Source organism: Heterodontus francisci, chromosome 37 (assembly GCF_036365525.1).
Source record: "Heterodontus francisci isolate sHetFra1 chromosome 37, sHetFra1.hap1, whole genome shotgun sequence".
Taxonomy (NCBI): domain Eukaryota; kingdom Metazoa; phylum Chordata; class Chondrichthyes; order Heterodontiformes; family Heterodontidae; genus Heterodontus; species Heterodontus francisci.
In genome coordinates, this window is record NC_090407.1 from 559213 (window position 1) to 586878 (window position 27666).

General features: G+C 47.8%; 1 protein-coding gene across 1 annotated transcript in view; it reads left to right on the forward strand.

Annotated features, from left to right (window-relative positions):
- vwa5b1 (von Willebrand factor A domain containing 5B1) overlaps positions 1–27666 on the forward strand; it is a 318959-nt gene that overhangs the window by 73662 nt on the left and 217631 nt on the right. Inside the window, exon 6 of the mRNA XM_068016745.1 lies at positions 20879–21003. Coding sequence (XP_067872846.1) covers positions 20879–21003 — 125 coding nt within the window. The remainder of the gene's footprint in view (positions 1–20878; positions 21004–27666) is intronic.

The window sequence follows — 27666 nt, forward strand, 5'->3', positions numbered from 1 at the left end:
TTGGGTATTCTAAAAGGAATTAAGGTGGACAAGTCCCCAGGTCCGGATGGGATCTATCCCAGGTTACTGTGGGAAGCGAGAGAGGAAATAGCTGGGGCCTTAACAGATATCTTTGCAGCATCCTTAAACACGGGTGAGGTCCCGGAGGACTGGAGAATTGCTAATGTTGTCCCCTTGTTTAAGAAGGGTAGCAGGGATAATCCAGGTAATTATAGACCGGTGAGCCTGACGTCAGTGGTAGGGAAGCTGCTGGAGAAGATACTGAGGGATAGGATCTATTCCCATTTGGAAGAAAATGGGCTTATCAGTGATAGGCAACATGGTTTTGTGCAGGGAAGGTCATGTCTTACCAACTTAATAGAATTCTTTGAGGAAGTGACAAAGTTGATTGATGTCATATACATGGACTTCAGTAAGGCGTTTGATAAGGTTCCCCATGGTAGGCTGATGGAGAAAGTGAAGTCGCGTGGGATCCAGGGTGTACTAGCTAGATGGATAAAGAACTGGTTGGGCAACAGGAGACAGAGAGTAGCAGTGGAAGGGAGTTTCTCAAAATGGAGACGTGTGACCAGTGGTGTTCCACAGGGATCCGTGCTGGGACCACTATTGTTTGTGATATACATAAATGATTTGGAGGAAAGTATAGGTGGTCTTATTAGCAAGTTTGCAGACGACACTAAGATTGGTGGAGTAGCAGATAGTGAAGGGGACTGTCAGAGAATACAGCAGAATATAGATAAATTGGAGAGTTGGGCAGAGAAATGGCAGATGGAGTTCAATCAGGGTAAATGCGAGGTGATGCATTTTGGAAGATCCAATTCAAGAGTGAACTATACAGTAAATGGAAAAGTCCTGGGGAAAATTGATGTACAGAGAGATTTGGGTGTTCAGGTCCATTGTTCCCTGAAGGTGGCAACGCAGGTAAATAGAGTGGTCAAGAAGGCATACGGCATGCTTTCCTTCATCGGACGGGGTATTGAGTACAAGAGTTGGCAGGTCATGTTACAGTTGTATAGGACTTTGGTTCGGCCACATTTGGAATACTGCATGCAGTTCTGGTCGCCACATTACCAAAAGGATGTGGATGCTTTGGAGAGGGTGCAGAGGAGGTTCACCAGGATGTTGCCTGGTATGGAGGGCGCTAGCTATGAAGAGAGGTTGAGTAGATTAGGATTATTTTCATTAGAAAGGCGGAGGTTGAGGGGGGACCTGATTGAGGTGCACAAAATCATGAGAGGTATAGGCAGGGTGGATAGCAAGAAGCTTTTTCCCAGAGTGGGGGATTCAAATACTAGGGGTCACGAGTTCAAAGTGAGAGGGGAAAAGTTTAGGGGGGATATGCGTGGAAAGTTCTTTACGCAGAGGGTGGTGGGTGCCTGGAACGCGTTGCCAGCGGAGGTGGTAGATGCGAACACGATAGCGTCTTTTAAGATGTATCTAGACAGATACATGAATGGGCAGGAAGCAAAGAGATACAGACCCTTAGAAAATAGGCGACATGTTTAGGTAGAGGATCTGGATCGGCGCAGGCTTGGAGGGCCGAAGGGCTTGTTCCTGTGCTGTAATTTTCTTTTGTTCTTTTGTTCCTCTCTTACCTCCACCTCTGTCACACCGGAAGCATCGGTACCCTGGAACATTGAGCTGCCAGTTTTGCCCATCCCTCAACCACGTTTCCGTAATAGCTATAATATCACAATCCCATGTATCGATCCATGCTCTGAGTTCATCTGCCTTACCTGTAAGACTTCTTGCATTAAAGTAAATGCGGTTTAGCCTACCAGACCTTCCACGCTCCTTGTCCTGCCCCTGCCCGGCCTGCCTACTGGACTTGCTTGCTTTAACCTCTACATTTGCCTCAACTATCTCATCAGAGAGACTACTACTTTGGGTCCCACCCCCTGCCAGACTAGTTTAAACCCTCCCGAGTAGTACTAGCAAGCCTCCCCAAAGGATATTGGTCCCCTTCCAGTTCAGATGCAACCTGTCCCTCTTGTACAGGTCACCTCTGCACCAGAAGAGATCCCAATGGTCCAAGTAGTTGAAGCCCTGTAGATGTGGACTGCTGCACAACAGGTGAACGAGGGTGCTGTGTGGCTTGCAGAGCCCACGGTGGTTCCAGTGGTGTGGAGAACCTTTGATCAATGAGGCAGTGCCGTGCATCCCTAGCTCGCTGCTCGCCCTGCATGCGGTGTCTGGATGCTCTCTGTCCTCCCATGAGCCTTTCCTGCTGTAAGTCCTCAGCGTCCTCATCGTCCAAGGATGAGTCCTTCTCATGTCTCTCCTCACCCTGCAAGGACTCCCCCTCTTGAGTGTGTAGTTGTGCAGAGCACAGCATCCAGCAACGATGCGAGCTACCCTTTCCGGCTCGTACTGCAGGGCACCACCCGATCTATCAGGCAGCAGGATCGCATTTTCAGCATGTCGATCGCCTGCTCAGTGGTGGCTCTTGTAGCTCCGTAGCTGGTGTATCTCTCCTCTGCAACAGTGCTGGGGTGTCTCACTGGTGTCAGGAGCCATGTGTGCAAGGGATAGCCCTTGTCTCCAAGAAGCCATCCCTCCATCTGAGCCATTTCAGTGAACAGCAACGGTAGCTGGGACTGGCACAGGATGAAGGCATCATGGCAGCTGTCTGGAAAGTGGGCACAGATTTGCATGAATCATTTCTGGTGATCACATATGAGCTGCATATTGATTGAGTGGAAGTCCCTACTGTTTATGTATTCAGCTGGTCGTCCGACGGGAGCCTTGATGGCCACATGGGTGCAATCTTTGACCCCTTGCACCTGTGGCAATCCCGCGATGGAGTTGTAACCGATGGCCCTCTGGGCCTGGCTTTCATGGTCCGTCGTGAAGCGGATATAGTCACCAGCTCTCCGGTACAAGGCACCGGTGACCTCCCTGATGCAGTGGTGCACTGCTGACTGTGTGAATCCACAAAGGTCTCTGGTGGGCCACTGAAATGATGCAGAGGCGTACAAATTGAGAGCTGCTGTCACTTTGAGGACCACGGGCATAGGATGTGCCCTGAAGCCCCTGGGCTGCAGGTCTTCATTCAGCAGGGTACAGAGATGTGTCACTGCCTCTGTCGACATGCGCAGTCGCCTCTGATACTGGTGCTCTGAGATCTGTAGGTATGTCATGCGGGACCTGTAGATGCATGGTGGTCTATAGTGGTGAGCTCTCCTTGGGTGCTGCTGCTCACGACCGGAGGCCTCTATGTGGGCAGCAACTGCCTGTTGTTTTTACCTGCGGCGCATATGGATCCTCTCAAGAAGTGCATCAGTGAATAGAGGGTGAACCATCCCCATCTTCAAGTTGCAATTAAACTCGGTTCCTTCAATTCTTCGAAGGTCCCTGACAGGGCAGAGATTGATGTTGAGTGGTACATCAGCTGCTTTCGGGAAGCTGTGGCATGGCATGGCATTGCCCGTCTTAGCTCCTACTAAGTGGCACCGCATGACCACATAAAGATTGTACAAGCTGCATCAATTGGCCCACAAGACATATAAGCTTCATATGCCTACTGTTTCTGGCACTCTCCCCACATACAGGGTGATTCGAGTGCCATTGCTCCTTCACTGGCAGAGGCAGTCAATGGCACAGAGCTGAGAACCTTTATGGAGGTCAGCATCGCAGTCACGTCTGCAGACTGAGACCCCTGTAATCCCCCCTCCCTCCCCCCTTCCAGTATGCAGAGTGAGACCCCTATAATCCCGCCCCTCCCCTCCTCCCTCCCAGTATACAGAGTTGAGACTCTTGAATATCTGGACGTACCTTCTCTGGCGAAACCTTCTGCCTCTAATGACTCATTGGCTTTTCGTTCAGGAATGGGATGGCATGTGACGGCTGCCTGTTCAACATAAAATGCAGAAGTGTGCATCGAGAGATGGCAGGCTGCATAATCAGGAGAGGTAAGTACCATTTTGAATATGGTAATTGGGGTGCCGCCTCCAAGCAGCAGGGGGGCCGCACTGAGGTTCCCCCTGCCGCCAGTAATATGCGGCGGGCCCTTCTCGAGATTGGGGGTCGAGGCGGGCCGCTCCCCGCAGAATTTTAATGGCCTCCATGCCGCGACACGCGGCATCGAGGGGCTGGTAAAATTCAACCTATTGTGTTTTCATAAATGGCTTGATGGCCATTGTTAGGCAATGGATTTGGATGTTGCTTAACTCTATGCCATCTTGATGTAGTGGTGTTTTTTCACACCTATTATCTTGAATTTGAGTCTGGAGACTCAATGGGCTGAATTTTATTATCCTGCTGTCACCGCAAAATGGTGGTGGTCCTGCCTGTGTTATTAACGGCTGTGCTACAGTGATTATGCAGCAAGCAACCATTTAGCATAATGGAGATGGCTGTTCCTCCCAATCATGTGGTGGGGGTGGCAGTGGACACGCTGTTCGCGGTGTCACCTGATGTTGGAGCAGCTTCAGGCGCCATCTTTAAAAGGCTGCCAGCCCTGCATATGCCATCTTTATTCTCTTTGGACTTCTGGCTTCCTTCAAAGTAAACCTGTCTAGGCAAAGAAGTGTGTAAATTTTGGCTCTAGAGGATGCCTGTGGTAGCTCTATCATATGGATTAATGTTGGTCTAACAGCTTTTCAATAAGTGTGAGCCATCATTACCATACCAACATCATTTAAACTACCCTGCAATGCCACCCTGACAAACACAACCTATACATTCTCAGAGTTCCCCACTTTCACACACAATCCACTTGCAGAGCTCCTCCCTCCTTCACACACAATCCACTTGCAGTGATCCAACACCTTCCCCCCCACCCTCAAACACACTGCACTTGCAGAGTTCCCCCACCACCTTGACAAACAATTCCCTTGCAAAGTCAGCATTGCGGCAATGTCTGTTGTGAACCTCACTTCCCCTACATAACGCCGGTGAAGTTACCCTCCCTCTTGAGGCACTGAGGACTCTCGCCTCGGTGGCACCAGCTTTTGAAAGATGTAAAACTGAAGGCACATGAGTACCACATATCAAATAGAAAATTGAGGATGCCTCATTGAATCACGGTGAATGACATTAAAATGTATGTGAAACGGTATGTAAAACATTTAAATGATGATGCTGTGGCATTGGGATGGCAATGCCGGCACGATACTTTGCCACCTCTGACAAAATTGGAAATAAGCATACGGAGCCAGGTTCCGTGGCAGATGGCTCTGCAGGGAATCTCCGGCTCTCTCCGCCAACAATCCCACCTTCAACGGGAGCATAAAATCCAGCCCTATGTCTGCAAAGTCATTGCTAGTCCAACTGGTTGAAAAAGCTAGCCTTTAACATTGAATGGACCATTAGCATTTCTAATGCTTTCTTCAACACTTGACCAGACATGATGTCTGGTTCAGAGTTTCCAGCAGTTACCATGTGTATTCTAGGTACAGGAGACCTCTTTCTCCATTTTGTCTTGCAGCAAAAGTGTCAATTTTGGAGTTTCATTCCTCAGTTCATTTTATATTTCATAATTGCTCCTTGTGTGAGCGTGACACAGAGAAGCTGCCTCCATTGAGCTAGTGGTCTCCGCAGGGGGCAGAAGAGTCACTCCACTGCTGGCACAATATTGGCAAGGCTGCAAAATTGCCCCTAATTGGTGCCTTAATGATGTTAATTACTGCCTATTTCCATGGAGATGGCAGCCGATGCGTTTCCCAGCCTGCCCCTGGGAAAGATCGCTGGTGGTGGAAATGCATTGGGGAGCTGCATCGAGAATTAGGAGATGGGGGTCAAAGAACTGAAATAAGAGAAAGTTTTGAGAAGGTTTCTGAAAGCAGCAAGGACAGAGCTAAGGTGGAGGGATTTGAAGAGGAAGTCCCTGCAGGCAAGAGTATGGCGATTGAAAGAATTGATGCAAATGGGGGGATGACAGGGAACAAGGGACAGGTCAGTGTTAGAGAAATGAGAAGCAAAGGGTGTGAACAGGGACATAGTGATGAAGTGGGTAACTGAGATAAGATGGGACCAGACTGCGGAACATTTGAAAGCAAGAACAAAAGTTTGAGATCAATATGGAGGGGCAGAGGGAGCCAGTGGGGGATAAGAACAAAGAACAAAGAACAGGACAGCACAGGAACAGGCCATTCGGCCCTCCAGGCCTGTGCCGATCTTGATGCCTGTCTAAACTAAAACCTTCTGCACTTCCGGGGACCATATCCCTCTATTCCCATCCTATTCATGTATTTGTCAAGATGCCTCTTAAACGTCGCTATCGTACCTGCTTCCACCACTTCCCCCGGCAGCAAGTTCCAGGCACTCACCACCCTCTGTGTAAAGAACTTGCCTCGCACATCCCCTCTAAACTTTTCCCCTCGCACCTTAAACTTATGTCCCCTAGTAACTGACTCTTACACCCTGGGAAAAAGCTTCTGACTATCCACTCTGTCCATGCCGCTCATAACTTTGTAAACCTCTATCATGTCGCCCCTCCACCTCCGTCGTTCCAGTGAAAACAATCCGAGTTTATCCAACCTGTCCTCATAGCCAATGCCCTCCAGACCAGGAAACATCCTGGTAAACCTCCTCTGTACCCTCTCCAAAGCCTCCACGTCCTTCTGGTAGTGTGACAACCAGAATTGCACGCAATATTCTAAATGTGGCCGAACTAAAGTTCTGTACAGCTGCAACATGACTTGCATATTTTTATACTCTATGCCCCGACCAATGAAGGATCCTGGCAAGAACTAGTTTAGTGAAAAACTAGGATGTTCAAAGCTTCTATAGGTATGTAAATAGGAAGAAATTAGTGAGAGTAAACATGGATACCTTAGAGGCAGATACAGGAGAAATTAAAATGCGGAAATAAGGAAATTGTAGAGACATTAAACAAATACTTTGGCGTGGTGGGGGGGTGGTGGGGGCAGAATCTTGACAAGTTGGGTGGGTTTGTAAGCTGGCGGCTAGTTTAAAGGGCTGAAATTGCTGGCATGTCAGGAAACTGACAGCAAATCACCTACTTCCACCTTTAAATTCAGCGTGATCTGCAGCGGCCGGAACGTGGGACAGGTGGGTTGGCAATTATAATATGTAAACTGCTCATTAGCACCTGTATTCTGACTTTAACTGTGTGTTTGTGGGTTTCCTGGGCTTTCTGGAACTTGCCAGGGAAATCAAGGAAAGAGGACTTTGGGATTTGAGGGGCCTGAACAAGTGACAGGCAAGAAATGCTTTCAATACTTAGATCTCACACCTGTTTCCTTGTCTAGGTGAAAGGCTTTGGTTGTAGGACTTGTTCTGTGGATGTGCTTTCACTGTTTTGGAGGTACTTACTGCTGTTTTGGAGTCTACTGCATTTTTATTTTATTCATTCATGGGATGTGGGCGTCGCTGGCCAGGCCAGCATTTATTGCCCATCCCTAATTGCTCTTGGGAAGGTGGTGGTGAGCTGCCTTCTTGAACCGCTGCAGTCCATGTGAGGTAGGTACATCCACAGTGCTGTTAGGAAGGGAGTTCCAGGATTTTGACCCAGCGACAGTGAAGGAATGGCGATATAGTTCCAAGTCAGGATGGTGTGTGACTTGGAGGGGAACTTGCAGGTGGTGGTGTTCCCATGTATGTGCTGCCCTTGTCCTTCTAGTTGGTAGAGGGCGCGGGTTTGGAAGATGCTGTCTAAGGAGCCTTGGTGCATTGCTGCAGTACATCTTGTAGATGGTACACACTGCTGCCACTGTGCGTCGGTGGTGGAGGGAGTGAATGTTTGTAGATGGGGTGCCAATCAAGCGGGCTGCTTTGTCCTGGATGGTGTCAAGTTGTTGGAGCTGCACCCATTCAGGCAAGTGGAGAGTATTCCATCACACTCCTGACTTGTGCCTTGTAGATGGTGGACAGGCATTGGGGAATCAGGAGGTGAGTTACTTGTCTCAGGATTCCTAGTCTCTGACCTGCTCTTGTAGCCATGGTATTTATATGGCTACTCCAGTTCAGTTTCTGGTCAATTGTAGCCCCTAGGATGTTGATAGTGAGGGATTCAGCGATGGTAATGCCGTTGAATGTCAAGGGGAGATGGTTAGATTCTCTCTTGTTGGAGATGGTCATTGCCTGGCACTTGTGTGGCACGAATGTTACTTGCCACTTATCAGCCCAAGCCTGGATATTGTCCAGGTCTTGCTGCATTTCTACACGGACTGCTTCAGTATCTGAGGAGTCACGAATGGTGCTGAACATTGTGCAATCATCAGCGAACATCCCCACCTCTGACCTTATGATTGAAGGAAGGTCATTGATGAAGCAGCTGAAGATGGTTGGGCCTCGGACACTACCCTGAGGAACTCCTGCAGTGATGTCCTGGAGCTCGGATGATTGACCTCCAACAACCACAATCATCTTCCTTTGCGCTAGGTATGACTCCAGCCAGCGGAGGGTTTCCCCCCTGATTCCCATTGACCTCTGTTTTGCTAGGGCTCCTTGATGCCATACTCGGTCAAATGCTGCCTTGATGTCAAGCGCAGTCACTCTCACCTCACCGCTTGAGTTCAGCTCTTTTGTCCATGCTTGAACCAAGGCTGTAATGAGGTCAGGAGCTGAGTGGCCCTGGCGGAAACCAAACTGAACGTCACTGAGCAGGTTGTTGCTAAGCAAGTGCCGCTTGATGGCACTGTTGATGACACCTTCTATCACTTTACTGATGATTGAGAGTAGGCTAATGGGGCGGTATTTGGCTGGGTTGGATTTGTCCTGCTTTTTGTGTGCAGGACATACCTGCGCAATTTTCCACATTGCCGGGTAGATGCCAGTGTTGTAGTTGTACTGGAACAGCTTGGCTAGGGGCGCGGCAAGTTCTGGAGCACAGGTACTATTGCCGGAATATTGTCAAGGCCCATAGCTTTTGCAGTATCCAGTGCCTTCAGTCGTTTCTTGATATCACGCAGAGTGAATCGAATTGGCTGAAGTCTGACATCTGTGATGCTGGGGACTTCAGGAGGAGGCCGAGATGGATCATCAACTCGGCACTTCTGGCTGAAGATTGTTGCAAATGCTTCAACCTTATCTTTCGCACTGATGTGCTGGGCTCCCCCATCATTGAGGATGGGGATATTTGTGGAGCCATTTCCTCCAGTTAGTTGTTTAATTGTCCACCACCATTCTCGGCTGGATGTGGCAGGACTGCAGAGCTTAGATCTAATCCGTTGGTTATGGGATCGCTTAGCTCTGTCTGGGACATTGTCTGTAAGGTATGATTCCGTGAGTATGACTATGTCAGGCTGTTGCTTGACTAGTCTGTCGGAAAGCTCTCCCAACTTTGGCACAAGCCCCCAGATGTTAGTAAGGAGGATTTTGCAGGGTTGACAGGGCTGGGTTTGCCGTTGTCGTTTTCGGTGCCGAGGTCGATGCCGGGTGGTCCGTCCGGTTTCATTCCTTTTTATAGACTTTTTAGCGGTTAGGTACAACTGAGTGGCTTGCTGGGCCATTTCAGAGGGCATGTAAGAGTTAACCACATTGCTGTGGGTCTGGAGTCACATGTAGGCCAGACCAGGTAAGGACAGCAGATTTCCTTCCCTAAAGGACATTAGTGAACCATTTGGGTTTTTACAACAAAAGACAATGGTTTCATGGCCATCATTAGACTAGTTTTAATTCCAGATTTATTAATTAAATTCAAATTCCACCTTCTGCTGTGGTGGGATTCAAACCCATGTCCCCAGAGGAATACCCTGGGTCTCTGGGTTACTAGTCCAGTGATAATACCACTACGCCACCGCCTACCCTACTTATGGGATCACTTAGCTCTTGTCTATCGCATGCTGCTTACGCAGTTTGGCACACAGATAGTCCTGTGTTGTAGCTTCACCAGATTGACACCTCATTTTGAGGTATGTCTGGTGCTGCTCCTGGCATGCCCTCCTGCACTCATCATTGAACCAGGGTTGGTCTCCTGGCCTGTAGGTAATGGTAGAGTGGGGGATATGCCGGGCCATGAGGTTACAGATTGTGGTTGAGTACAATTCTGCTGCTGCTGATGGCCCACAGCGCCTCATGGATGCCCAGTTTTGCATTGCTAGATCTGTTCGAAATCTATCCCATTTAGCACGGTGGTAGTGCCACACACCATGATGGAGGGTATCCTCAATGTGAAGGTGGGACTTCGTCTATACAAGGGCTGTGCGGTGGTCACTCCTACCAGTACTGTCATGGACAGTTGCATCTGCGGCAGGCAGATTGGTGAGGACGAGGTCAAGTATGTTTTCCCCTCTTGTTGGTTCCCTCACCACCTGCCGCATACCCAGTCTAGCCGATATGTCCTTTCGGACTCGGCCAGCTCGGTCAGTACAAAGAACAAAGAACAGTACAGCACAGGAACAGGCTATTCGGCCCTCCAAGCCTGCGCCGATCGTAATGCCTGTCTAAACTAAAACCTTCTGCACTTCCGGGGTCCGTATCCCTCTATTCCCATCCTATTCATGTATTTGTCAAGATGCCTCTTAAACGTCGCTATTGCACTTGCTTCCACCACCTCCCCCAGCAGCAAGTTCCAGGCACTCACCACCCTCAGTTTAACAAACTTGCCTCTCACATCCCCTCTAAGCTTTGCCCCTCGCACCATAAACCAATGTCCCCTAGTAACTGACTCTTCCGCCCTCTTCTGTACCCTCTCCAAAGCCTCCATATCCTTCTGGTAGTGTGGCGACCAAAATTGTACGCAATATTCCAAGTGTGGCCTAACTAAGGTTCTGAAAAGCTGCAGCATGACATGCCAATTTTTATACTCTATGCCCCGACCGATGAAGGCAAGCATGCCGTATGCCTTCTTGACTATCTTATCCACCTGGGTTGCCACTTTCTGTGACCTGTGGACCTGTACGCCCAGATCTCTCTGCCTGTCAATACTTCTAAGGGTTCTGCCATTTACTGTATACTTCCCACCTGTATTAGACCTTCCAAAATGCATTACCTCACATTTGTCCGGATTAAATTCCATCTGCCATTTCTCCGCCCATCTCCGACCGATCTATATCCTCCTGTATCCTCTGACAATCCTCATCACTATCCGCAACCAACCTTTGTGTCGTCCGCAAACTTACTAATCAGACCAGCTACATTTTCCTCTAAATCATTTATATATACTACAAACAGCACTGAGCGCAGCACTGATCCCTGTGGAACACCACTAGTCACATCCCTCCATTCAGAAAAGCACCCTTCCACTGCTACCCTCTGTCTTCTATGACCGAGCCAGTTCTGTATCCAACTTGCCAGCTCACCTCTGATCCCATGTGACTTTGCCTTTGTACCAGTCTGCCATGCGGGACCTTGTCAAAGGCTTTACTGAAGTCCATATAGATAACATATGGGGCGGCACAGTGGCGCAGTAGTTAGCACTGCAGCCTCACAGCTCCAGAGACCCGGGTTCGATTCCGGGTACTGCCTGTGTGGAGTTTGCAAGTTCTCCCTGTGTCTGCGTGGGTTTTCTCCGGGTGCTCCGGTTTCCTTCCACAAGCCAAAAGACTTGCAGGTTGATAGGTAAATTGGCCATTATAAATTGTCACTAGTATAGGTAGGTGGTAGGGAAATATAGGGGCAGGTGGGGATGTTTGGTAGGAATATGGGATTAGTGTAGGATTAGTATAAATGAGTGGTTGATGTTCGGCACAGACTCGGTGGGCCGAAGGGCCTGTTTCAGTGCTGTATCTCTAATCTAATCTAACATCCACTGCCCTTCCTTCATCAATCATTTTTGTCACTTCCTCAAAAAACTCAGTCAAGTTAGTGAGACACGACCTCCCCTTCACAAAACCATGCTGCCTCTCGTTAATAAGTCCATTTGTTTGCAAACGGGAGTAAATCCTGTCCCGAAGAATCCTCTCTAATAATTTCCCTACCAATGACGTAAGGCTCTCCGGCCTGTAATTTCCTGGATTATCCTTGCTACCCTTCTTAAACAAAAGAACAACATTGGCTATTCTCCAGTCCTCTGGGACCTCACCTGTAGCCAATGAGGATACAAAGATTTCTGTCAAGGCCCCTGCAATTTCCTCCCTTGCCTCCCTCAGTATTCTGGGGTAGATCCCATCAGGCCCTGGGGACTTAACTACCTTAATGTTTTTCAAGAAGCCCAACACCTCCTCCTTTTTGATATCGACATGACCCAGACTATCTACACACCCTTCCCTGGACTCATCATCCACCAAGTCCCTCCCTTTGGTGAATACTGATGCAAAGTACTCACTTAGTACCTCGCCCATATCCTCTGGCTCCATGCATAGATTCCCTCCTCTGTCCTTGAGTGGGACAACCCTTTCATTGGCTACCCTCTTGCTCTTTATATACGTATAAAATGCCTTGGGATTCTCCTTAATCCTGTTTGCCAATGATTTTTCATGACCCCTTTTAGCCCTCCTGACTCCTTGCTTAAGTTACTTCCTACTTTCTTTATATTCCTCAAGGACTTCATCTGTTCCCAGCCTTCTAGCTCTTACGAATGCTTCCTTTTTCTTTTTGACTAGGCTCACAATATCCCTCGTAACATTCCCAAAACTTGTCATACGTATCCTTCATCCTCACAGGAGTAGTGGTGCTACTGAGCCACTCTTGGTGATGGACATTGAAGTCCCCCACCCAGAGTACATTCTGTGCCTTCGCCACCCTCAGTGCTTCCTCCAAGTGCTGTTCAACATGGAGGAGTACGGACTCATCAGCTGAGGGAGGGCGGTAGGTGGTAATCAGCAGGAGATTTCCTTGTCCATGTTTGATCTGATGTCATGAGACTTCATGGGGTCCAGAGTTGATGTTGAGGACTCCCAGGGCAACTCCCTCCCTACTGTATACCACTGTGCCACCACCTCTGTTGGATCTGTCCTGCCGGTGGGACAGGACATACCTGGGGATGGTGATGGCAGTGTCTGGGACATTGTCTGTCAGGTATGATTCCATGAGTATGACTATGTCAGGCTGTTATTTGACTAGTCTGTGGGACAGCTCTCCCAACTTTGGCACAAGCCCCCAGATGTTAGTAAGGAGGACCTTGCAGGGTCGACAGGGCTGGGTTTGCCATTGTCATTTCCGGTGCCTAGGTCGATGCTGGGTGGGTCGTCCAGTTTCATTCCTTTTTATTGACTTCGTAGCGGTTAGATACAACTGAGTGGCTTGCTAGGCCATTTCAGAGGGCATGTAAGGGTCAACCACATTGCTGTGGGTCTGGAGTCACATGTAGGCCAGACCAGGTAAGAACAGCAGATTTCCTTCCCTAAAGGACATTAGCGAACCAGATGGGTTTTTACAACAATCAACAATGGTTTCATGGCCATCGTTAGACTAGCTTTTAATTCCGGATTTATTAATTGAATTCAAATTCCACCTTCTGCTGTGGTGGGATTTGAACCCATGTCCCCAGAGCAATACCCTGGGTCTCTGGGTTAATAGTCCAGTGACAATACCATAACGCCACCACCTCACCTTGTATTTGATCCACATTTCCCAGCTGCCAGCCGTCAGTTCAGCATGAGAGTTGCTTATGCAATTGTACCTTGGACCTCAGATGAGGAACAAGTTGAGCGTCAGCTGCAGGAGCAACAGCTGTCTTCTCCTCAACCACCTGCCACTCCACAGGAGAGAGGGGATGGACACAGAGCTCCATCTCACAGGAGGCAATACCCCCAACACAGGATTTACAGGCAGAGGATATGCTTCCCGGGCATGACTGAGCACCAGTGTCACAGAGGCTCAGACCCTCACATTTTATGCTGCTACTCCGGAATTATCCTCTGAAGAGTCTTTGTTCTCCTCCTGTACCATCTCCTGTGAGATGCTTGAAGGGTCTGTCGGAGATGAAAAACATGAATTAAAATTCACTTACAACTGCACTTTCAAAATCCTAACTAGCCTCCAGCCCTCCATTCTGATTTGCTTAACCGCACCCTTACATCCACCTTTCATACCATAGACCTCATTAAAACCATTACTCTCTCACTTTGGTCATTCCCCCTGTTACAGCCCTCATCTCTGCTCCCTTAAGTCCAAGGAGCACGGAGTTGAAAGCATGTGGTCGACAACAGGTTTAGCCATTCACTTCCAGATCTGGCTGGACCACTTAAAGCACAAAGGTCTATAGAGAATGAAAGAAAAATACTGCAGATGCTGGAAATCTGAAATAAAAACAGAGGGCTGAATTTTATTTGGGCGCCGCGCTGTGCGACGGCGCCCTTTCAACTCAGCAGGGTGCCTGCACTTAGCGATATTATGCGCGGAGGCTCATTAGAATCACGGCGCTGAGCCGCCCTCCCCATATTACGTGGGGAGAGGTGGGACATTCAGCACAGTGAGAGAGTTTTTTACAACTGTGCAGCAGGTGCTGGTGCCCTATTTTAAACGCTCCAGCACCTGCTTCCTGACAGCTGTCAAAGAAATACTTACCTGACTGCTGAAGAGTGGGGCTGCTGTCAATCTGGCAGCAAAGCAGAAAGTGCTGCAGAAACCCAGCAGGTCAGGCAGCATCTGTGGAGAGAGAAGCAGAGTTAACTTGACCAAGTTCACAGACCTGAAAGTTAACTCTGCTTCTCTCTCCACAGATGTTGCCAGATGTGCTGAGTTACCCCAGCACTTTCTGCTTTGCTGCCACATATTTACCCTGCTGTGTCCCAGTGTCCTGTGAAGTTGCGATCCTCTTCTTCCACTCAAGTGTAACATTGCTTCTGTAGGCGTGCTGCACCTGGGTGAATAATCTTGAATTTGCACATTCCAGGACGTGAGACTTCAATAGACCATAAAAGGTATTTTTTTTTTTTTATTTCCAAAATATACTTTATTCATAAACATCTGTAAAATTTACATTGCCAGATAGTTTCCAAACAGCACCAAAAAATACAAACATTGCAAGGGAGATCAGTTTCCTTCAATACTGTCATGAGTTTCTTCCCAACCCTTCCGTTTCACAATTGTCATGTCAATTACAGTTTTACATTTACAGCAATTGAGAATATTAACGATACAGTTCGAGGGGGTTCCCATGGATCCAGCCCCTCAGTCCAGCTTGGTGGGGGAACCTTACACTGTGGTCTTTCCCCATTGAGCCTTTGCTGCGGCTGCCCCAAGCTTTAGTGCGTCCCTCAGCACGTAGTCCTGGACCTTGGAATGTGCCAGTCTGCAACATTCGGTGGTGGACAACTCTTTGCGCTGGAAGACCAGCAAGTTTCGGGCAGACCAAAGGGCGTCTTTCACCGAATTGATAGTCCTCCAGCAGCAGTTGATGTTTGTCTCGGTGTGCGTCCCTGGGAACAGCCCGTAGAGCACAGACCCCTGTGTTACAGAGCTGCTTGGGATGAACCTTGACAAAAACCACTGCATCTCTTTCCACACCTGCTTTGCAAAGGCACATTCCAGGAGGAGGTGGGCGGCCGTCTCTTCCCCACCACAGCCAACGTGGGGGCACTGTGCGGAGGGGGCGAGACTTCGGGTGTGCATGAAGGATCTGACGGGGAGGGCCCTTCTCACCACCAGCCAAGCTACGTCTTGGTGCTTGTTTGAAAGTTCTGGTGATGAGGCATTCCGCCAAATGACTTTGACGGTCTGCTCGGGGAACCATCCGACAGGATCCACCGTTTCCTTTTCCCGTAGGGCCTTGAGGACATTCCGTGCAGACCACTGCCTGATGGACCGGTGGTCAAAGGTGTTTTCCCGCAGAAACTGCTCCACGAAGGATAGGTGGTACGGCACGTCCCAACTGCATGGAGCGTTCCGCGGCAATGTGACCAGGCCCATCCTTCGCAACACCGGGGACAGATAGAACCTCAGCACGTAGTGACACTTGGAGTTTGCGTACTGGGGGTCTACACACAGCTTGATGCAGCCGCACACGAAGGTGGTCATCAGGATGAGGGCCGCGTTGGGTACATTTTTCCCGCCCTTGTCCAGAGATTTGAACATCGTGTCCCTCCCATAAAAGGTATTATAAAGGTTTACAGAGAACACACTGACACAAATGGGAATGCACGGGTGTCACAGCAATGTAAATACCTCTTTCACTAAATGTTCCTCACCCAACATGTGTGTCCTTTTCTCTGTGTGAATAATGTGTGCCAGCATGTAGCTCCAATATCACATCCCTTTGCACCATTGGCCCTTCAGGAGAGCCAACATATGCAATAATATCATTGCCATGCCACCATTACTCATGAGCATCTCCATGGATGCAGTGACATGGACATTGGCTCAGTCAGCTGCTGCCTCTAATGGTTTACACAGGAATGCTGCAGATGTGGACTGGTGTACAGCAGGTGAACGAGGGTGAGTGTGGCTTGCAGAGCTCATGTCGGTTCCTATGGAGCAGACAGCCTTTGTCTGATAAGCCACTGCCGTACATCCCTAGCTCACTCCTAGCCCTGCGTGCAGAGCCTGGGTGCCATCTACCCTCCCATGTGTCCTTTATGTTGTAGATCCTCATAGTCCAAGGAGGAATCCTGTTATTGTCTCTCCTCATCATGCCAGGCCTGGCCCCTATTGGGTGCGTAGTTGTGCAGAGCAGCAAAGAAAGGAGCTGGCCTTTTCGGCCCGTAGTACAGGGCATCACCCTATCCATACAGACATTGGAGGTGCTCTTTCAGCATGCTGATCTCCTGCTCAATGGTGGCTCATGTAGCTCAGTGGCTGGCGTTGTATCTCTCCTCTGCAGCAGTGGTGGGGTCTCTCATTGGTGTCGGGAGCCATGTCTGCAAAGGATAGTCCTTATCTCCAAGAGGTCACTCCTCAATCTGAGCCAGTTCAGTGAACAGCGGTGGCAGCCGGGACTGGCGCAAGACGCAGGTGTCATGGCAGCTGCCTGAGAAGCGGTCACACCTTCGCTGCAAGCATCTGCAGTGTTCACACACCAGCTTCACCTAGATTGAGAAGGCTGCTTTAAGGTGACCTCTGCAGGTGGTAGCTTGGTGGGAGGCCTGATGGCCACATGAGTGCAGTCTATGAACATTACAACCTATGGTTCTCCGGCAATGGTGCCAGAACCAATGGCCCTCTGGGCCTGGCTGTGAGAGTCCGTCCTGAAGTGGACATACTCACTGGCCCTCCAGTGCAGGGCATTGGTGACCTCCCTGATGCAGCGGTGTACTGCTGACTGTGTGACCCCACAAAGGTCTCTGGTGGGCCCCTAAAAGGCTGCAGAGACGTCAGGCTTGAGAACCGCTGCCACTATGAGGAACAAAGGCATGGAATGTCCACCGGACCCCATGGGCTGCAAGTCATCCTTGAGCAGGGCACAGAGATGTGTCACCACCCTATCTACATGCGCAATCGCCTCTGACACTGGTTCTCTAACATCTATTGGCATGTCATGTGGGGCCTGTAGATGCACGGCAAATGTAATGGCGAGCTCTCCATGGGGGCTGCTGCTCATGACAGGGGGCCTCTACATAGATCACACCTGCCTATTGACATTTCTTCTGGCGCATACGGTCCTCACGTACAGAGGATCACACGATGTAGGATGAGCCATACCTATTTCCATGTGATAAATAAAGTTGAACCCTTCATGTATTCGAAGGTTCCTAACAGGGCAGGGATTGGTGTTGACGGGTACATCAGGTGCTTTCCTGGATCAACTATGTGGTGTGCCATGGCATTGCCCATCTTGGCCAACATTCAGAGTGGCAGAGCATGACCACATCAAGATCCTACCAGCTGAATCGATTGCCCCCACCATCCATAACACCTTACTGCTCCTACCCTTTCTGGCATCCTCCCCATACACAGGATGTCAGTGTGCAATTGCTCTCTCACCAACACAGAGCGTACCCTGTTAGCGGAGGGATGGTGCACGGTACCTCCCTTCATGCCAGCAGAGCTTTCCCTCCTGTAATCCCAGATCCCCCCATTTAAGAATGCAGAGTGATACCCCTGTGTATCCCCCCTTCCTCCTCCCAGTATGCAGAGTGAGACCCCTGTGTATCTTCCCTCCCTCCTCCCTTTAAGAATGCAGAGTGAGACCCCTGTGTATCCCCCCGTTCCTCCTCCCAGTATGCAGAGTGAGACCCCTGTGTATCTCCCCTCCCTCCTCCCTTTAAGAATGCAGAGTGAGACCCCTGTGTATCTCCCCCTCCCTCCTCCCTTCCAGTATGCAGAGTGAGACCCCTGAATATCAGAACTTACCTTTGCTGGCGACAACTTCTGCCTCTGAGGACCCACCAGCTTTTCAAATCGTGAACAGGACGGTATGTGACGGCCGCCCATTCAACGAAAAATCTGGAAGTGTCAGTAGAGCAGCGGTGGGCTGCGTAATCAGCAAAGGTAAGTACCATTTACCATATGCTAATTGTAGTGCCGCCGCCATGCGGCAGGGAGGCCGCACCGAGGTCCCGCCGCCGCCGGTAATATGCGGCGGGCCCTTCTTGGTGTAGTAGTTTACCGGCCCCTGCACCACAACCCGCGGCGTCGAGGGGCCAGTAAAATTCAGCTCACAAAGTGCTGGAAATACTCAGCAGGCCAGGCAGCATCTCTGGAGAGAGAAGCAGAGTTAACATTTCAGGTCTGTGACCTTTCATCAGAATGGCTATGGAGAATAGCTGCTCCGGCTCCTATTTCTTATGTTCGTATGAAAGTGCACGATTTTAAATGGGTAAGGACTGTTACAGAATTTCCATTTTTTGTTTTAAAAATTTGGGAATCTAAGTTTTTAAAAACTAAGAAAAGGATTTCATAGACATTGAAACATCTGGAGATAGCTGAACTTTATGGATGCTTTTAAAAGAAAAAAGGAAGAGGTTCCTGGTTTTGACCAGTAAACAAATACTGGAAAACAGATGATTTCAAGTAAACATTACAGGGGGTTTGACTTAAGAACTATTCTTTGTTGTGACAATAGAGAATTTATGACTAGCATGAGACTCGCTTGGAAAAGTTTAGTTTCATTTGAACTGTTAAAAGATGCTGGTTTTTGGACTAAAAGCAGGCAATTGGAATTTGAGATGGACCTGCCAAGAGGTCAGAAGAAAACTGTTACCTCTCTTTAAAGAACCCCTGCTCTTGAAAAGCAAAAGCTTGTATGAATGAATCTTCAAATGAACTTTGTATCGAATGTGTGTGAGAACTGACACCTGTTGCTGACACCTGATGGATGACATATGTGAAGCCTTCTGCAACTGAATTTCTTTGAACACCTACCCAAAACAAACTGTTCCTCAACCTCGCCTGGAAAGACTCCTAGCGGCTGCCAACTATTCGACTTCGGCACACCTCGCCAAACCAAAGGACTTCCTTCCATATCTTTTCAGACTAAGTTATTTTTTTCTATTCCTTCTATTTCTTTGTAACAGCTGTAAACAAGAACTCCTTTTTTCCCTGGTTAACTGGTTTTTGGGTGTATGTTAGTGGGTGTGAGGGCTAGGATATAAAAATACGGGGCTTTAATATTTCAATTTGCATATATATATACTTCATTATTGGTTAAGACTTGGTTTTATAATAAATGGATAATTTTGTTGTTTATTCTGGGGACAAATAGAGTATCTAATTGGCTAGTTTGGTAAGTGGGAACATTTATTGATATGCTGTGACCTGAGGAGAAGTGGGACTGAATTAACAGTGCACGCCCCCCGACTTGGTCATAACAGGAAGCAGTCAATGGCATTTTAATTAAGTATAATTTATGGAAGGTAAGAGCATGGAGACCAGCTTGGAGAACATTAGACGTCAAAGTTTGAGACGATAAAGTCTTGGACTACAGTCTTGGGAGCAGGAAGACAGCAATGAGGGAAAAGGTAGGAGAAATTTTGAAGGTGACAGAATGGATGTGGGTTAAAAGAAAGCTCCAGATAAAAGTATGGTAAGGCTTTTGACAGTTTGAAATAACTTTTTGGAAGGTTGATTGAGTTGAAGGAAGGGTACATGGGAGTTGATGGTCGTCAAAAAGGATAGCATCATTTTTATACTAAATTAATTAAAGGAAATTTTGATTTATAGGAATATAGGAAGAGAAGGAGGCCATTCAGCCCCATGAGCCTGTCCTGCCATTCAATTTGATCATGTCTGATCTGATCTTAATTCCATCGACCCGTCTTGACTCCATAACCCTGATATCCTTGCCTAACAAAAATCCATCAATCTAAGTTTTGAAATTTTCAATTGACCTAATCACAACAGCTTTTATAGGGAGACAGTTCCAGATTTCCACCACCCTTTGTATGAAGAAGTGTTTCCTGAATGGCCTAGCTCTAATTTATGTCCCCTTGTCTGGACTCCAATGCAGAGGAAATAGTTTCTATTTATCCTGTCAAATCCTTTAATCATCTTAAACACTTGATCAGATCGCCCCTTAATCATCTATACTCAAGGGAAGATTCACCCAAGATGTGTGTTGGACAGGCAGTTGGAAAGTTTAGCAATAACTTTGGCATCAAAGGTGGAAAGACAAAGCTGGGTGTCATCAGCACACATATGGAACCTGATCCTGTACTTCTATGTTGAATCAGCTAATCTCAATCGGAGCTAGGCAATGGGAATGTTGAAACTGGCAACAGCAGGGACCTGAGCTAGGAGTGTGCTTACAGCTTAGATTCCCATGTTTGATTGATATCCAGTAACCCTTGTTGTAAAGTGCAGGTATGTGAGTTTCAGGATGAAGAGAAAATCGAGTTCAGCTATGATAACCTCTATTGTTGAATAGGCTTTCATTCTCTAGGCTCACCCAGGAACAATGGCTGGAATGGCTATTTGGTGGGTGCCAGTACCTATCTAACTGTACCCCAGCAGGAGTCAACTCCTTTAGACAATTAAGATGGGAGTAAAGGGGTGAAAATCAACCAAAAGGAATTGCACTTTTGGTCTCTTGGCTCCACACTGGATGTGTTTCTGCCTGGCCTTGATAAAGGGCGTTATCTGTTATGCTGTTTTTCACCCCATTGTCCCTTAATATTTGTTTGTCTGTTAAAATTTTGCAAATATATGTTCACAGAACCCCATATGCCACATATCTTAATGGAAAGTGGAGACATGACACCTGATGAATATGAGCAATTCTTAAAAGGAAGAAATGATTTCATCAAAGGAACCAGAAAGGACCCCAGCTCAGAAAAAAAGGTAATGACTTATTTCTGATTATACCATGAGGTCAAAGAATGTCTTTAGTTTCTAATCAGAAAAACAATAAAATCCTGATGTAGCAATTAGGGTTCGGTGTGCTGTCTCTACTGATTCCATCTTCCTCCCCAACCAACTCTTCCCATCCTTCTCAACCTCTCTTTAGCTTTTGGCACAATCAACCACATCATTTTTCTCCAACACCATTTCTCTGTTATCCAGCTTAGTAGATGGACCTTTTATGCTTCCACTCTTATCTATTCAGTTATAGCCAGAACATCTCCCACAATGGCTTCTCTTCCCACCCCTGCACCATTACCTTTATAGTCCCTGAAGGATCCATCCTTGGGTCCAATGTCTTCCTCTTGGTGACATCACCTGAATACATGAGGTCAGATTTCACGATGCTCTTCTGGTTAGCCTCCATCCACCACTCTCCACACACCTCAGCTCATGCAAAACCCTGTCACTTATATCGTACCTGGACCAAACCTGTTTACCCAACACCTCATGCTCATTAATCTACATTGGCCCCCAACACCTGAAATTTAAAATTCTGATGAAAGGTCATTGACCTAAAACATTAACTCTGTTTCTCTCTCCGAAGATCCTAACTGCCTTGTTGAGAATTTGCAGCATTTTCTGCTTGTATTTAAAATTCTCATGCTTGTGTTCAAATCACTTCACGGACTCTCTATGTCCTATCCTAACTCTGTAATTCTGTAGGATCTCTGTGTTCCTCCAACTCTGACCTCTTGTTGTATCTCTCACCCTTTCATCCACCATTGGTGGCCGTGCCTTCAGCAGTCTAAGCTGTACACTCCGGAATTCCCTCCCTAAACCTCTCTTTCTTCCTTTAAATCCAGATCTTTGACCACGCTTTTAGTCACCCTTCGTAATATGTCCTTTAGCTCTGAGTCAATTTTTTGTCTGATTACACACATTGGGATGTTTTTCTATGTTAAAGACGTTATACAAATGCAAGTTGTTGCTGTCGATGATGAAAAGGGGGAACCTAATAGTTTCCACACAGCCAACATTGCTATGATCATTCTGCAGTGATGCTGAACTTTTATTCAATCTGTGAAGCCAGTTCTGTATGAGCAGTTGTTGGATATCAACAGGGTGATGATTAATGAACATATTCCTCTCTGAGAAACTTTTCTGAAGCATCAATCGATTGTAAATGAATTTAAATCAATTCTTGCCATTTAATAAATTATGGTAATTTGACAAATGGAACATTTTCATTTCTTCAAGTCAGAATTAATTAATAGGAGAAAAATGGACAAATGTTATGGGAAAAAGAAAGAAAAAATTATGGAACAAAAAAACATACATCACAAAACAAAAAGAGCTGTCGGTAAAAGTGCAAAGTACTCTGGGAAATATGTACGAGCACTTTCCATTTGTCAGATGACCCTTGATCCAGGAGTAGTACTATATCACAACAGGATTGTTCTAGAGAAATTATAAATTCTAAGTTCTTCTAACAATATAAAAATATTTGCGTAAAGCACACAATCAGTGTTGTTAATTCATTCCCTCCAGTTTTCTGTGCTGGTTTGTGCTGGAGTAAAATCCCACTGTCATGTGCAGCCAGGTTCACTGAATAGACATAAAAACAAAAAGTGCTGGAAATATTCAGCAGGTCTGGCAGCATCTGTGGAGAGAGAAGCAGAGTTAATGTTTCAGGTCAGTGACCTTTCATCAGAACTGGCCAAGGTTAGAAAAGAATTAGGTTTTAAGCAAGTGAAGGAGAGGGGGTGGCGGAGAGAACAAAGGGGAAGGTGTTTGATAGGGCAGAGGGAAGGAGAGATTAAATAACAAAGCTGTCCTGGGACAAAGGCAAAGAGTGTGTTAATGCTTGTGGTGAAAGACAAAGCATTAGTCTAGAGAGGGTGTTAATAGCAGAATAATGAGCAGCTCTGATTACATGAAAAGCAGGCACATGGTTCGAAAATAAAATATAAAAACAAAAGCCAGTCATGCTCTGAAATTATTGAACTCAATGTTCAGTCCGCATGGCTGTAGAGTGCCTAATCGAAAGATCAGGTGCTGCTCCTTGAGCTTGCGTTGATGTTCACTGGAACACTGGAGCAGGCCAGAGACAGTAATGTTGGCATAAGAGCAGGGGGGCGGTGTTGAAATGGCAAGCAACTGGAAGCTCGGGGTCATGATTTCGGACTGAGCGGAGGTGTTCTGCAGAGCGGTCACCCAATCTGCGTTTGGTCTCCCTAATGTAGAGGAGACCACATTGTGAGCAGTGAATACAGTATACTACATTGAAAGAAGTACAAGTAAATCACTGTTTCATGTACACACTGGACCTCTCTCTCCATAAGCACCACCTCACCTTCTCCCAAAACTGTTCTACTCGGCAGTTTCATTTCATCCTTCGTCTTATCCGACACATTAACAAAAAACTTTTTTCTTCCTTTCAAGTGTTAAAGAACGCAAGCTCCAGCAGCTAATGGGGACTAATGATCCTCCAGATCCTTCTTCCCCTTCATAGAACATAGAACAGTACAGCACAGTACAGGCCCTTCGGCCCACGATGTTGTGCCGAACCTTTAACCTACTCTAAGATCAAACTAACTACCTAGCCTTCATTCTACTATCATCCATGTACCTATCCAAGAGTCGCTTAAATGCCCCTAATGTATCTGCTTCTACTACCACCGCTGGCAGCGCATTCCACGCACCCACCACTCTCTGTAAAGAACCTACCTCTGACATCTCCCAGAAACCTTCCTCCAATCACCTTAAAATTATGCCCCCTGGTGATAGCCCTTTCCACCCTGGGAAAAAGTCTCTGGCTATCCACTCTATCTATGCCTCTCATCATCTTGTACCCCTCTATCAAGTCACCTCTCATCCTTCTTCGCTCCAATGAGAAAAGCCCTAGCTCCCTCAATCTTTCTTCGTAGGACATGCCCTCCAGTCCAGGCAGCATCCTGGTAAATCTCCTCTGCACCCTCTCTAAAGCTTCCACATCCTTTCTATAATGAGGCGACCAGAACTGAACACAATATTCCAAGTGTGGTCGAACCAGGGCCTTATAGAGCTGCAGCATAACCTCGCGGCTCTTAAACTCAATTCCCCTGTTAATGAAAGCCAACACCCCATACGCCTTCTTAACAACCCTATCAACTTGGGTGGCAACTTTGAGCGATCTATGGACATGGACCCCAAGATCCCTCTGTTCCTCCACACTACCAAGAATCCTGTCTTTAAGCCTGTATTCTGCATTCAAATTCGACCTTCCAAAATGAATCACTTCACACTTTTCCAGGTTGAACTCCATCTGCCACTTCTCAGCCCAGCTCTGCATCCTGTCAATGTCCCGTTGCAACCTACAACAGCCTTCCACACTATCCACAACTCCAGCAACCTTCGTGTCATCGGCAAACTTGCTAACCCAGCCTTCCACTTCCTCATCCAAGTCATTTCACTTTCCTCTGACCCCATCCCGTCTGATCTGACCTCTTGCCGTGTATTCACTATACCCTCTGACCTTCCCCTCTCTGATGTTGAACAATCTGCACTCAGCAAAGGACTCAGTTTTATCCACTTACTCCCCCATCTGAATGAATTTCATGCTCGGCATGATGTTGAGCCCTTCTTCTGTCACCTTCGCCTCTGTGCTCACTTCTTTGACCAGGGGTCCTCCCCCCGATCAGCAGACCCATTCACCCACCATAACATTCTCCCTCCAGCTGGCCCCTCCCTCTGGCCTCTTACCCACTCTTGATCTTTTCATTGAGAACTGTCGGCGAGACATCGGCCATCTCAATTTCTCTGCTCCTCTCACTCACTCTAACCTGTTTCCCTCTGAACTTGAGGCACTCCGTTATCTCAGGTCTAACCCCGACATGGTTATCAAACCCACAGACAAGGGTGGTGCTGTTGTTGTATGACGTACTGACGTCTACCTTGCAGAGACTCGGTGCCAACTCTCAGACACTTCTTCCTATCTCCCCCTGGACCATGACCCCACCACCGAACATCAAGTGACTGTCCACAGGACTGTCACTGACCTCATCTCCTCTGGAGATCTTCCCTCTACAGCTTCCAACCACATAGTCCCGCAACCCCGGACAGCCCACTTCTACCTCCTTCCCAAAATCCATAAACAGGACTGTCCCGGCAGACCCATTGTTTCAGCCTGTTCCTGCCCCACTGAACTTATTTCTTCCTATCTTGACTCTTATCTTTTCTCCCGGTCCAGTCTCTTCCCACCTACATCCATGACTCCTAGTGTAGGTAGGTGGTAGGAGAATGGTGGGGATGTGGTAGAGAATATGGGGTTAATGTAGGATTAGTATAAATGGGTGGTTGTTGGTTGGCACAGACTTGGTGGGCTGAAGGGCCTGTTTCAGTGCTGTATCTCTAAATAAATAAATAAAAAATAACACACTTCTTCACACCCTGCCTCCTGTAAGGACTCCATTACATTCTCCCAGTTTCTCTGTCTCCAACACATCTGCTCTGATGATGCAACCTTCCACAACAGCGCTTTTTTTTTATTCATTCAGGGGATGTGGGCGTCACTGGCTATGCCAGCATTTATTGCCCATCCCTAATTGCCCTTGAGAAGGTGGTGGTGAGCTGCCTTCTTGAACTGCTGCAGTCCATGTGGGGTAGGTATACCCACAGTGCTGTTAGGAAGGGGGTTCCAGGATTTTGACCCAGCGACAGTGAAGGAACGGCGATATAGTTCCAAGTCAGGATGGTGTGTGACTTGGATGGGAACTTGCAGGTGGTGATGTTCCCATGCATCTGCTGCTCTTGTCCTTCGAGGTGGTAGAGGTTGTGGGTTTGGAAGGTGCTGTATAAGGAGCTTTGGTGCGCTGCTGCAATGCATCTTGTAGATGGTACATACTGCTGCCACTGTGCATCGGTGGTGGAGGGAGTGAATGTTTGTGGATGGTGTGCCAATCAAGCAGGCTGCTTTGTCCTGGATGGCGTCGAGCTTCTTGAGTGTTGTTGGAGCTGCACCCATCCAGGCACACTCCTGACTTGTGCCTTGTAGATGGTGGACAGGCTTTGGGGGGTCAGGAAGTGAGTTACTCGCCTCAGGATTCCTAGCCTCTGACCTGCTCTTGTAGCCATGGTATTTATATGGCTACTCCAGTTCAGTTTCTGGTCAATGGTAACCCCTAGGATGTTGATAGTGGGGGATTCAGCGATTGAATGTCAAGGGGAGATGGTTAGATCCTCTCTTATTGGAGATGGTCATTGCCTGGCACTTGTGTGGCGCAAATGTTACTTGCCACTTATCAGCCCAAGCCTGGATATTGTCCAGGTCTTGCTGCATTTCTACATGGACTGCTTCAGTATTTGAGGAGTCACGAATGGTGCTGAACATTGTGCAATCATCAGCGAACATCCCCACTTCTGACCTTATGATTGAAGGAAGGTCATTGATGAAGCAGCTGAAGATGGTTGGGCCTCGGACACTACCCTGAGGAACTCCTGCAGTGATGTCCTGGAGCTCAGATGATTTACCTCCTTCTTATATGTCTTCCTTTTTCTTCAACTGAGGATTCGCCCCCACTGGGGATGACAGGGCCTTCAACTGTGTGCGACCCATTTCCCGCACTTCTACCCTCACCCCTTCCCAGAACCATGACAGGGTTCCCCTTGTCCTCATGTTCCACCCCACCAGCCTTCACATCCAGAGGATCATCCTCCGCCTTTTCTGCCACCTCCAGCATGATGCCACCACCAGATGCATCTTCTCCTCCCCTCCCCTGTCAGCATTCCGAAGGGATCATTCCCTCCGTGACACCCTCGCCCACTCCTCCATTACTTCCGACACCTCGTCCCCTTCCCATGGCACCTTCCCCTGCAATCGCAGAAGGTGTAATACCTGCCCTTTTACCTCCTCTCTCCTCACTATCCAAGGCCCCAAACACTCCTTTCAGGTGAAGCAGTGATTTACTTGTACTTCTTTCAATGTAGTATACTGTATTTGCTGCTCACAATGTGGTCTCCACTACATTGGGGAGACCAAACGCAGATTAGGTGACCGCTTTGCGGAACACATCCGCTCAGTCCGAAATCATGACCTCGGAGCTTCCGATTGCTAGTCATTTCTCCCTGCTCCCCCCTGCTCTCATGCCCACATTTGTGTCTTTGGCCTGCTCAAGTGTTCCAGTGAACTGTGTACTGTTTTGGTTGCCACACTATATGAAGGATGTGATTGCACTGGAGAGGGTGCAGAGGAGATTCACCAGGATGTTGCCTGGGCTGGAGCATTTCAGCTATGAAGAGAGACTGGATAGGCGAGGGTTGTTTTCCTTAGAGCATAGAAGGCTGAGGGGAGACCTGATAGAGGTATACAAAATTGAGGGGCATTGATCGGTTAGATAGAAAGAAACTTTTTCCCTTAGCGGAGGGATCAATAACCAGGGGGCATAGATTTAAGCTTTAGAGGGGATTTGAGGAAAAATGTTTTCACCCAGAGGGTGGTTGGAATCTGGAACATGCCGACTGAAGGGGTGGTAGAGGCAGGAACCCTCACAACATTTAAGAAGTATTTAGATGAGCACTTGAAATGCCATAGCATACAAGGCTATGGGCCACGTGCTGGCAAATGGGATTAGAATAGATAGGTGCTTAATGGCCGGCAAAGACACGATGGACCAAAGGGCCTGT